The 12,987-nt window shown below is 35.5% G+C and overlaps 1 protein-coding gene across 5 annotated transcripts in view; it reads right to left on the reverse strand.

Moving 5' to 3' along the window:
• Positions 1-12,987, reverse strand: part of LOC142345904 (uncharacterized) — a 106,666-nt gene that overhangs the window by 5,916 nt on the left and 87,763 nt on the right. For all 5 annotated transcript variants that reach the window (XM_075398350.1, XM_075398349.1, XM_075398351.1 and 2 more), the window contains 3 exons: positions 10,686-10,924; positions 5,959-6,024; positions 3,003-3,099 (listed from right to left, as the gene is read on the reverse strand). In XM_075398350.1, the coding sequence (XP_075254465.1) occupies positions 3,003-3,099; positions 5,959-6,024; positions 10,686-10,924 (402 nt within the window). The remainder of the gene's footprint in view (positions 1-3,002; positions 3,100-5,958; positions 6,025-10,685; positions 10,925-12,987) is intronic.

Raw genomic sequence — 12,987 nt, forward strand, 5'->3', positions numbered from 1 at the left:
AGCTAAGGGACTCTGTTGGAAATTAAAGCCTTCTGTGCTCAACGTGTTCATCCCGTTATGAGAGAAAAGTTATCAAAAATTGCGTGTTAAAAACAGTACAGCAGGACAAGTTCTGGAATCTTAACCAAAGAATTGAATGAAAGACAAAGCAACCTTGACCTTACCAGCAGATCGATTGAACATAACGAGTTAAACAGACAAACACGGCATAAAGCGAGAGAAAAATATTTCATTTTAATTGTAGACACTTTGAATCATTTTTTCAATGCCAGAGTAATTGATCGAAAATTTAAGAAAACAAGAACCAAAAACTTGGCATGAAAAACCCTGCTTAACATATAACAGGCAAACAGAGGCAGGCAAAATTAAGAAACATACCCGGAAGATTGCCGCAAAAAAGGCGACGTTGATTCCAATAAGCATGATTGGGATTGAAAGAATAGATATTGAAAAAAACATAGCTGGCAAATTGCCAGAAAATAGCCGCAATAGCTTCATAGATCTGCAGTCTCAAAAAGAAGGTAAAAAGACAGACCAAAAAAGAAACTTATTCATTTCATTAAGGGCTGAGATATTACATTTTAACAATATGTATAACTTACTGCTCTTTCTATTAGCTGCTCTTATATAACCTTCAATTAGAAAAGTCAAGCACTCATTTGACCTTATCTCTTTGAATTAAAGCAAAGAGAAGTCAATTTCAGAGTGAGGAAGTCATTTTTGGGAGTGAGGTAAGTCATGTGTGACCAAAAACTTAATCACTTGAACGAACAAAAAACTCGCTCCACTGAGTGGAAAATGACGTCAAGCACACAATTAAGTTGAAATTGCATGAACAAATGAACAAAAAGCAGATTTGAAGTGGTTGTGACGTCATATGGTCGTAACAAAAATCTTGACGACGAAATAAAAACATAGCTGGCAGATTGCCAGAAAATAGCCGCAGTAGCTTTGTAGATCTGCAGTCTCCAAAAAACAGTAAAAAAGACAGACCAACAAAAAAATCTTTTCATTGAAGGCTGATATGTTATATTTCGATTAAAGTCAAACAGACTTTAATCAAAATATAACATATCAGCCTTCAATGAAAAGATTATTTTGTTGGTCTGTCTTTTTTCACTGTTTTTGATTACTCTATTAGCTGCTCTCAAAAAACCTTCAATTAGAGTGCCACACACCCATTTGACCTTATCTCTTTGAATCAAAGTAAATAAACGTCAATTGCAAACTGAGGAAGTCATTTTTGAGAGCGAGGTAAGTCAAGTGTGACCAAAAATTCAATCAAACGAATGAACAAAAAACTCGCTCCACTAAGAGCGAAAAATGACGTCACGCACGCAATTCAAATTAAATTGCATGAACGAATGAACAAAAAGCAGATTTGAAGTGGTTGTGACATCATATGGTCGTAACAAAAATCATAACGACGAAATAAAAAAACCAAGAGAAGGCCAATAATAGCCCCAGCTATCGCTGTGCGGCTATTAAAAAAGAGATTCGTACAAACAATTTTTAAGTCCGATTTATTTTTATGGCATTTCGTAGTTGAACATACTTTTGCTTCTTAGAGAGAGGCTACAGGGTCTACTATCAATACCAATAAGCATTAGAGACGGTAACTAAGACTTATAGGGACGACGTTCAAATAGCGGGTATCTAAAATTGGGCTTTATGGGTTTATCCCGTTTCTATTTCTGACTCCAACTTTTTATACTGACTCTTTTCATTTTGAAATGCTTTGCTGAGCAACTGATGTTCAAAATCACTTTTAACAGAATGAGAGAAGAGAGAAACTAGCCTAGAGAAGTCAAAAAGATTTCACGCAAAATGTTGAAAAAGCGGCAAAATGAGGTAAAGCGAAACATTTTTTTGTTCGACAAAGTAAAAAAAAATGAGGAGCGCTATAATAGCCGGCTGAGATGATGAGGGCGGCTATTAAATACGTAAAAAGAAACAGCAACAAAATACTGAACACTCTAGAGCTGCTTGGTCGGACACATGAGATAAACAATGCATATGTCGCAAAAAGCTTACAAATTGGAAAAGTCAGCCAAAATTGTTGAAAATTGACCAACGTTGTTAACGCTACTATCCTAAAAAAAACTTGTTCTGAAAACCGGTTCATTGGCACCTAACAGTCCAAAAACTCCAATTCAAAAAAACGAAATTGCAAAAATGCTTGCAAGTTTTGGCGTTTAAGTTGGCATTACCAATACATGTACCTCCAAAACACAGACATGGACAAAATTTGTAGCTTGTAGAAAACCTTTATAAACGGTGACCGCAGTCAATTTAAGAGCCATTCAAAAAAAATCAGAACGACAAAAAACGACGACATCTTCGGTCGTCTAATGAAGTCCACTAATCTTTACCTCTTCATCCTGTTTTGAAAGCACGAATTATGGGAAACGTGTGAACACATCTTATAAACAAAAACATAACCGACTAACGTCGGGCGAATTGCTCTCAAACGACCGGCGAGCGGTTGGCTTCGTCAGTAGCTAGCCACGGGGGGGGGGTTTCTCAACCTCTCAGAACCGCCCTTCACACCATAAGTATAAGTCTCCAAAACAGTTTGAGCTGAAACAGAGCTGAAAGGCTCTAAGAGCACTTAATGCCCGCTGGGCGCTACCTGTTTATCCCGTTTTTGAGGACGAAAAGTCAAAAGCGTCAGACGAAAAATCGGTCAAGCGAAAAATCGCATAAAAAAAGACCAACAGGACTAATATAATTGCTACAAACTTCGTTTGAGAGCGACTGGACCAGTACAACCCATATTTCATGTAAAAAAGAGCGCTTAAATAATAGCTTTTGCTATTAAACAACTTGAAGACTTCCGGTAGCACCTCACTTATTCGTACTACACGCCAGAATTACGCCGGATCAATAACACTGGAAACAAAATATAGAACAGACACAGCAAAAGAATTGATAAGAAAAAAAGAGGGTGACAGGTCAAGTTAAGGCATTGCGTTAGAGTGCACACAACCAACTATACTTACTTGAGTGTGTGGTGCTGTAGTGAGATAGAACATTGACCTCCTCTGAACTGTGGGACCCACTGAATGTCTACCTACTCCTCCACTCTGCCCATTTGACCTGCATAAGATAACAAAGTGGAAAACATAGCTGGCATATCGCCAGAAAACAGCCGCAATAGCTTCGTAGATCTGCAGTCTCAAAAAGATAGTAAAAGAGACAGACCAAAAAATTCTCTTTATGAAATGCTGAGATGTTATATTTTGATTAAGAATCTGAGTTTTTACTGCTTCTATTAGGTGCTCTCAAAAACCTTCAATTAGAGTGACACGCACTCACTTGACCTTATCTCTTTGATTTTAAGTCAGTTTCTGAGTCAGGAAGTCACTTTTTAAGAGAGGTAAGTCACGCGCGACCAAAATTTCTATCACGCGAATGAGTAAGAACTCATTCAATAAGAGTGAAAAATGAAGTCCCGCACGCAATTCAGTTGATACTGAAAGAACGAATAAACAAAAAGCTGATTTGAACTGATTGTGACGTCATATGGCCGTAACAAAAATCGTGACGAAATAAAAAAACATAGCAGGACAAGTCCTGACGTACAATTCAAAGAATTTTCATTGAATAAACAAAAAACTAGACCTAGAACGGACTTGTGAGTGAAATGGGAAAACCATTTCTAAAAAAAATCAGATCAGAAAACAAAAACAGAAAATCAATGTCAAAATGCCGCATGAGAACAAAAAACCAACAGCGAGAAATGGAAATTTGGTTCTAATAAAAAACTAGGCCTAGAATGAGCTGCGAATGGATTGGGAAAACCATTTAGAAAAAAATCCGATCCAAAAAATCGAAAAAACAGTAAAAATCAAAGTGAAATTGCCGCATGTGAACAAAAAACCACTAGCGAGACAGCAAATTTTGTTCAAACATCGTTTTCTCACTACTTTAAATTAGAGCAAAAAAATTTCACGCCGCAAAACCACTAGCCTCTTCGCTCCATTTCCTGTTTCGGCGTGACCAAAATCACCACTCCAATTTGACTTCGAAATCATGAAAATGTGTGAACAGATCTTAAAAAAAGACAGCGCCCCAATACAATTCAAATTCTTTGAAAAAACCATCAGAAGGCCAATAAAAGTCCTATCGCTGTGCAGCTATTAAAAAACAAACGTAGACAAAATGAACGCGCGTCTTTTATTTAGTTCACTCAATATCATTAAGAGAACTTGATGGCCGCTGGGCGCTACATGATATCTCGTTTTTGAGGACAAAAAGTCAATTGGGTCAGACGAAAAATCGGCCGAGCGAAAGATCGCAAAAGACACCCACAGAATTAAGGTAATGGTTACAATCTACGATTGAGAGCAATTACAAGATAAACATAGCCGGCAAATTGTCGGAAAAAAGCCGCCGATGACGCACATCCGAATTGAAACAGCAAACAAAACGAGAGGAATTGGCAGAATTTTCCCTCAACTTTAAATAGTTTTCTAATTTGGTGTGCAGTTTCAGTTATATTCTACAACTATACCTAAATTAGCTTTCAAACTAAAAGCAATTAAGCTTAATACTAATGTCAGCTGGCAATTGGTCTAATGAACTTTGATAGCCTAACGCACTATGACTTAATGACCGGTCTGTATGTTTATCCCGTTTTCTTTGATTTTGCTGTTTTGACTTTGACCGTATTCACCACGTTAACTAATTAAATGAGTGAAAGAATTTAAAATCCATTCGGTTGAAACAGTGAGTCAGGGAGTTAAACGTGAAAATGGTGACATATGAAAACAAAAAAAAAGGTCAAAAGGTAAAGCGAATTTGAAAACATAGCAGGACAAGTCCCGAAAAAATCCAACAACTTCAATGAAAAATTAAAAAATACTGTATCTCACCAACAAATTTATGGAACAATCCCGGCCAAAAAGAAACAGTCTCAAAAGTTGAGAAAAACTAAAACATAACCGGCTATCCTGGGGCGAATTGTTCTCAAATGACCGGCGAGCAGTCGGCTTCTTCAGAGAGCCACGGTTTAGTGAGGCTAGATTTAGCTTAATTGAAGGAGCGTGAGGTGAGCGCAGCGGGGCGTGCACCAGTAGACTGATGGAGGTTCGTAGGGCCAACAGTAGTGGCAGCGTTGGGAGGTTTGCTTTGGCTACACAGAGACCTTACGGTCTGAACGATGTTTGGAGGGTTCGTAATATTTCTAAGTTCAAAAACCATTTTTTGTCTCTCGAATAAGTCCATTAACTCATCTGCAAGACCCAAATAATTTTCACTGGCCCTGAAAGGTTGATGAACTCAAGAAAAGAATTAAAAACTTTCAAAAAAACTTTAAAAAATTGCAAATTTTATTGAAATGTTGCCTAAAAATTCGTTATATTAATATCTTCAAAACCATTTCATTGTCTCCAGAAACTACCCAGTAATCAATTTCGACATTTAAATCTTGAAATTTAAATCTTGAAAATCATTCCATCGCCAATAGAAACTTAACAGTAACCTATTACCAAACCCTAGAGGAGGTTCTGTGGCGCCTGAGGCTGGAAAAAATTCAAAAAAATTGAAGAAATTAGTATAAATTTTCATGTTTGTTTGTAGTAGCAAAACAAATAGATCACAAAATTGCCATAAAAAGTAATTAGGTCTTGCAAAAGACCTATATCAACTTTGACAAACGTCAATTTTTGTCTGATCAAACAAAACTCAGTTCCCAGTTGCTGAATCATTATGCACTTCAAGGAGTACTAAAGCCAGCCATGGGCCTCTAGTGAAACTCAATTCCCGCCGAGCTTTACTTGTTTATCCCCTTTCAAAAGCTCAAAGTCATGGGAAAAGGTGTGAAATGACAGCACCAATACAATTCTTGGATTTTAAAAAAGGAGAGCGCCCAAATAATAGCCGTTGAAAGGCTGACGGCAGATATGTATGATATTAATATTATTAATCGTATTAAAAAAATTTGATTTGTGATACCTCATGGCTGCGTGATTGAGAGGCTGCGTGGGCAATTTAAAGCCAGAGTCAGAGTGCTTCACGTGTCTAAAACAACACAAACACTATCAACATAGGATAATTACTCTTTAGTGGTAAAGTTGTTAAAATGATAGCTGTAATTTAAATGGCTCCTCCCTCAAATGGGTCTTATATTCAAGCTCGACATTTTTTTAAAGCCAATTTTGGCCGACGGATATCATTTGAGGAGGGATACAAAAAAGGAGAGATCAATTCTATATTCGGATCTTATTTGAGTTAAAAAATTTGAAACCGAAAGCTATAATCGCGTTAAATGAAACACTTTAAGGATCCGGTGATCTGTGGAAATTGAAAACTTTTTATCCATTGTCAATGGATTCTATGCCACAAATGAAAAACAAATGAATAAAAAAACTAAGAAAACAAATATAAATCTTGAGAGATATTTCACACATAGCCAGCAGATTGGCGAAAAATAACAGCCCTTGACCCCACTGATCAACATTGACATTTATACAGGAACGGAAAATGAAAAATGAGGACAGCTCCATACTATTCTATGTGTTGAAAAATGATATAATTTGGTTTGCAATTTCACTGGATTCAGTAACGATGTTGAATTCAGCGTCTAACATGGAGGACAAGCTGAACACTACAATTAAGCAGTATAATCCAAGAAACTTCAAAAATAAATGCACTGAGTCTTTAAATATCAAGTCTAAGCGCCCGAGCTTCATTGATCCCGTCTTTGATTGACCTGGAAAGTATTTGCGAATACTGCTGAGTGCATTCTAAATTCCATTTAGTTGAAACAAAGAGAGGTAAATCAGGAGTCAAACGAGGAAATGTTAACTTATGTAAATCGTGACTTATGTAAAACGAAAAAAGTGATCGAAAGATGAAAGGGATTGAAAAACATAGCAGGAAAAACAACAAATCTGACTGTCAGCCCCCGCAGAACAACTAATAGTTAACATAACTATACCAATACAAACACGAAACCAAATACAAAATTAAACTCACCTAGCATCTGAAAGCAGACAACAACTGTTGACTTAGTAAGCGTTTCCACGCCAAAATATTAGACGGAAAACGCCACATTTCCAGAAAAAAAATCAGACACTATTCAAAAGGACAACAGTAGCAAATTCTGAGACACTCGAATTGTACCAAACTCTTTGATAATTAGCATAAAAAGTATTCAAAAACAAAACTAAAACTTGCAGTCTTTAGACTTTAAGTAACTGCGCATGAGACAGCACAAAAATCTCAGAGGTACAATTAATGGTTAATGTGACAAAACCAGATAAAAAAGCAGATAAAAATAAAGACAACTGCGATCTGCTTTTTTAAACGAATAGTTACAAAGCTAAAACATTAGTTACACATTGGATTAAAAAAAGATTCAATGTTGTTTCATGTAAATGAAACAACAGATCTGTCAAGAGTGATAATACGAGACTAGAAAACCAATAGAAAACCACTCGAATTGTACCAAACTCTTTGATAATTAGCATAAAAAGTATTCAAAAACAAAAATAAAACTTGCAGTCTTTAGACTTTAAGTAACTGCGCATGAGACAGCACAAAAATCTCAGAGGTACAATTAATGGTTAATGTGACAAAACCAGATAAAAAAGCAGATAAAAATAAAGACAACTGCGATCTGCTTTTTTAAACGAATAGTTACAAAGCTAAAACATTAGTTACACATTGGATTAAAAAAAGATTCAATGTTGTTTCATGTAAATGAAACAATAGATCTGTCAAGAGTGATAATACGAGACTAGAAAACCAATAGAAAACCACTCGAATTGTACCAAACTCTTTGATAATTAGCATAAAAAGTATTCAAAAACAAAACTAAAACTTGCAGTCTTTAGACTTTAAGTAACTGCGCATTAGACAGCACAAAAATTTCAGAGGTACAATTAATGGTTAATGTGACAAAACCAGATAAAAAAGCAGATAAAAATAAAGACAACTGCGATCTGCTTTTTTAAACGAATAGTTACAAAGCTAAAACATTAGTTACACATTGGATTCAAAAAAGATTCAATGTTGTTTCATGTAAATGAAACAATAGATCTGTCAAGAGTGATAATACGAGACTAGAAAACCAATAGATTAACAAGCACGCTTAAACAAGAACTGACATTTTTTGGGTCGTCTTTAAGAAAGAACATATACTAGCTGCTAGCTTAAACAATGAATTGACGTGTTTACTAGGTGTTAATCATAAAATTTATGACACCTGCCATTACTGCAACAATGTAACAAAACAACAAAAATAACATGCATTAAAAATAAAACAAATCATTGCTACCTTTTAAAATTGAGAAAAATTAAAACAGTTACAAATAAAAACACCTTTTACTAGAATTAACTGTGCTCCAATATAAAGCTAAGGAAAACCTCCACTAACGAGACTAATTCAGCGGTCATTAAAAATCTATCAATGCGGCCAAAGATATGTTATCAGTGCTGCATTAATAGAAGTCAAATTATCGAAAGTGAAAATAACTCTCAAGCACCAAAAGTTTGTTCAAATAGTAATTTCTCATTTCACTTAGAAGTAATCAGCAAAAATTTACGGTCAGATAAACTCGTTTTTATCTCCTTTTATTAACTCTGCTTGACTAAAATCAAAATTTTATTTTGACTTCTCAGTGAACTCAAAAATCAAAATATTGAGAACATCTTCAAAAAGAACATCGTCGCAATCGTGAAAACAAAATAAAAGAATAACAGTTTGATTAAACGCCTTGCTTCGCTTCGCGGCTATTGAAAAACTGATTGTTTGTCTACAAAAATATCATAAGTAAATGTTAATTTTATTGGATTAGGTTTGTAGTTGGTCTCACTCCAGCCTTTTAATGAGCAGATAGGATTAGAATCAAAAGCAATTAGCAGTTGACTTTGTAATGAATTTAAAACATAGCCGGCAGATAGCCGGAAAAACGCCGCGATAGACGTTTGTTAGACGTTTGTGGCCTTCCATGAAATTGAAGCAACTAAAGAAACCATAGCTGGCAGATTGCCAGAAAATAGCCGCAATAGCTTCATAGATCTGCAGTCTCAAAAAACAAAAAAAGACAGAACAAAAATATTTCGTTTCATTGAAGGCTGATATGTTATTTTTGATTAAAAATCTGTATAAGTTATTGCTGCCTCTAATAGCTGCTCTCAAATAACCTTCATTTAGAGTGACACACATTCACTTGACCTTATCTCTTTGAATTAAAGTAAATAAAAGTCAATTTCAAAGTGATGAAATCATTTTTGAGAGTGAGGTAAAGTCAAGTGTGACAAAATTTAATCACGCGAATAAAAAAACATAGCAGGACAAGTCCTGACGTACAATTCAAAGAATTTTCATTGACTAAACAGAAAACTAGAAATAAAACGGACAATGAATGGATTGGGAAAATTATTTAGAAAAATTGATCCAAAATTATTGCTGCTTCCAAAAGCTGCTCTCAGCTAACCTTCAATTAGAGTGGTACACACCTACTTGACCTTATCTCTTTGAATTAAAGTAAAGAAAAGTCATTTTTAGAGTGAGGAAGTCATTTTTGTGAGTGCGGTAAGTCACGAGTGACCAAAAACTCCATCACTAAAAACTTGCTCCACTAAGAGTGAAAAATGACGTCACGCACGCAATTGAGTTGAAATTGCATGAACGAACGAAAAAAAAAGCAGATTTAAATTGGTTGTGACGCCACATGGTCGTAACAAAAAACCTGACGACGAAATGAAAAAACCAAGAGAAGGCCAATAACAGCCCCAGATATCGCTGTGCGGCCATTAATAAAAGACAGATTGACCACCAGTCCTTTAAAAAACCAGGATGTCCACAATAATAGCCGCTATCGCTTCGCGGCTATTAATAAAACTATAGACAGGGGCATCTAGCATATGTTAGAACAATATTTTAGTCGCCCGAGGCGCGAGGGGGACTAAGATTTTGTTCTAACGTATTTAGAGAACCAAAGGGGTACGAAAGTGTTGAATTTTACTTTAAATTGGGGTTAGGAGTAAAATTTTGCTGAGTGAAAGAAAATTTTGCTTCTTAGAAATAAATATACAGGAGTTGAAATAAACCAAACGTCTCCGTGCCCGATAGTGAAGCAGCCGCTTGTTCATAGCGGTTTGATTAAGTGTCCAAATTAAATTAAGTGTCCAGATTAAATTTCTGAGTTCTAGAGATTGATCTTAGACTTAAGTGAAAGTCTATTTTCTTGGGAAGAGAACTAAGTTTAGGACAAAGAATTAGACTTCAACTTCTTTAAGTCTAAGTTGAATCCTTCAAATTAAACTTCCTGCCTCGAAGTACAAGTTACCGATGAAATCGTGCCCTGGTTTCTCTAAAACTCTGCTTTATGCGTTCATATCGTTTTTAATTATAGTTTCGTATTTGGAAATTGACTCAGCTCATTTTAGGTTTCCGATCCTTTCGGCTTTTCGGTTTAAGCCCACCCCCACCCCACCCCCCCCCCACCCCCAAGAGGAAAGACCCGCAACATTCTGTTTGACGTATAAAGAATAGATTACACGGCTTAGAATCACTAAACCATAATTGCAATAATAGTTTTCTCTTCTGCTTTTCAAAGTTTGACATTAATTTCAATCTTGCCAATGTTTCAGGCTATCAGTAAAAACAGACTTGAAAAATTGATAGAATAATTTTAAATTCATAAATGACAGTCCATTCTAAACTGGCTAACCCAATGAGCGTGGGTGGTGATACGTAGAACACAGAGGATGGTACAGTGGATGAATGGGTGGCATTCACAGAAGAACTAGTAGCGGATTCATTTTGGGATGGACGATGAGCTGGCTTCTTAGCAACAGCAGCCGTGACCGTGTAATTGGATGCATCAGGTAGTTTGTTCCTCACAGCCTTCTTAACCATAATGGACTTGCTCTTCACTTCCTGTTGCAATTTGTTTTTCTGCTCACTCAGCTGCAGAAAAGAGTTTAACATTGAAACATAGTCCACAGATTGTCCGAAATAAGCTGCTACTGTCCCCTTTGCCGTCTATTGGAATTATTGAACAAGGCAAAGAAAAGAAGGTACAACATAACAGCCCTGTTTGTAAGTGTCAAATAATTTGGCGAGCAGTGTGAGTTAGATTACACCATTAAACAACATAACCGGCAGATTTCCGGAAAATAGACGCTTGTCGCCTTCCACGAATTGAAACAACTAAAGAAATAAGATAGACAGATTGATTATCAGTCCTTTAATGGACCACTTGACTTTTTGGGTTAGATTCGGACTGTCATTTTGATGAGAATCGAGAAACAAAAAACAAACACTTAAAAAATGAGAATTACAAAATTTAATGAAAGCTTCAAAATTTTGCAAAACTAATATGTTTAAAACCATTTGTGTCTCTGGAATGTGATCAGTAATCCAACTGCACGACCAAGTTTCATTGAACCAGAAAGATCGATAAACTCAGAAAATAACAGAACAATTTTTAGAAAATTACAAATTTTAAAGGACTGTTGCTGAAAATTATGATAAAAAATTCAAAACCATTTCATTGTCATCAAAAACTAGCAAGTAGCCCCATTTCAAGCCAAAAATGCTTCGCCGACTAATAAAGGTTGATAACTCGCGACTGGATAATAATTTAAAAAATTTGAAAAAATCAAATTTTAACAAATGGCAAAATTGCGAGATATTAAAAAAATAAAACCATTCTATAGCCCCAAGCAACTATCATAAAAATAAACACTAGTGGCAATCTCTGGCCACTGGAGATAGTAAATACTAAAAAAACAAGAAAAATTCATAAAAAATGCAGGTTATTTTTTTTAAAAGCAAAAAAACTGATGTTAAAAAGTTGAAAACTATTCCACTGCCACTAAAAATTGTTTAGTAACCTATTATAAAACCTTAAAGGGGTTTTCTGGCCCATAAAGCTGGAAAAAGACAAAAAGTGACAAAAATTTACAACCAAAAATAAATTGTTGGCGAACAAATTGAAAACCTGTGTTCAAAACTGAATAACTTCTCGGGCTATTTTTAGCGGCACAGATATATTTTACATTGTAAAACAATTGCTATTAGCAAACAAGGTGTATGTCCAACCCGTTGTGAGTAATGGTGTGCTAGTCTATGGAACAAGCAACCACATGGAACAAGCCATTAGAGTCAAAACAAGAATTATAAGTAATCTACACCAGAATTATAATTAATAAGCCCAAATTATCATCCACTTAACTCGAACGAAAAACATCATATTCGCTCCAAACAAGTAACACACATTTATGAACGAAATTTTAAGGGCAAAATGCTAGATTGATTGTCTCAAAAATGTAAACGAAGAAATAAATACACTTAGAGCAAAAAGAGTCCAATCAAAGCAACTAAAAACTGTAGATAAAAGCACCGGCCTAATTCGTAAAAGATGTGGAGTAAGAATACGAAAACTATTTACCTTCATTTAAAATACTATCCTAATTTTGTTTTATAAGTGCAGATGAGTGCAAGAGAACTGAAAAGATTTCTCTCTTGCTTCAGGCAAATTTTTGTGGGCAGCATGGAACCTTCTGCTGTTTTATTAACAAAACTCAAAAAAATAATTTCAAAATATAGAATTAGGTTCATGTTTTCCCCCATTTTCCATGCTACGGTATGTCACCAATTTACACCACTGATCATAGTACTGGTACTGGTCATCACTGGACTAGGACCCCTGCGACCTGTAGATGACCTGTCGAGTAGATTACACCTTATGCTACATGATTTATACCATAAGTGTTGCAAGCAAATGTCAATTCTACTCGAGAATAATTAATTTTATAAACCTGATAACAACAATTTTGCGGAATGCGCTTCCGCAAAAAGTATTTCGCGGCGGAAAGTAGATTCTACTTTGCAACTTCCAGTGACTGAAATTTCCATATATGGCTCCGCTTTTTCATCCTTAATGTTTGCAAGAGTGCTTCACACGTAAAATGTTATAAGATACAAAAAGTGAAAGGTGGTTACAAAAGTGAGTAAATTTACTCGCT

This window comes from Convolutriloba macropyga, chromosome 9 (genome assembly GCF_964194025.1).
Source record: "Convolutriloba macropyga chromosome 9, txConMacr16.3, whole genome shotgun sequence".
Classification (NCBI taxonomy): domain Eukaryota; kingdom Metazoa; phylum Xenacoelomorpha; order Acoela; family Convolutidae; genus Convolutriloba; species Convolutriloba macropyga.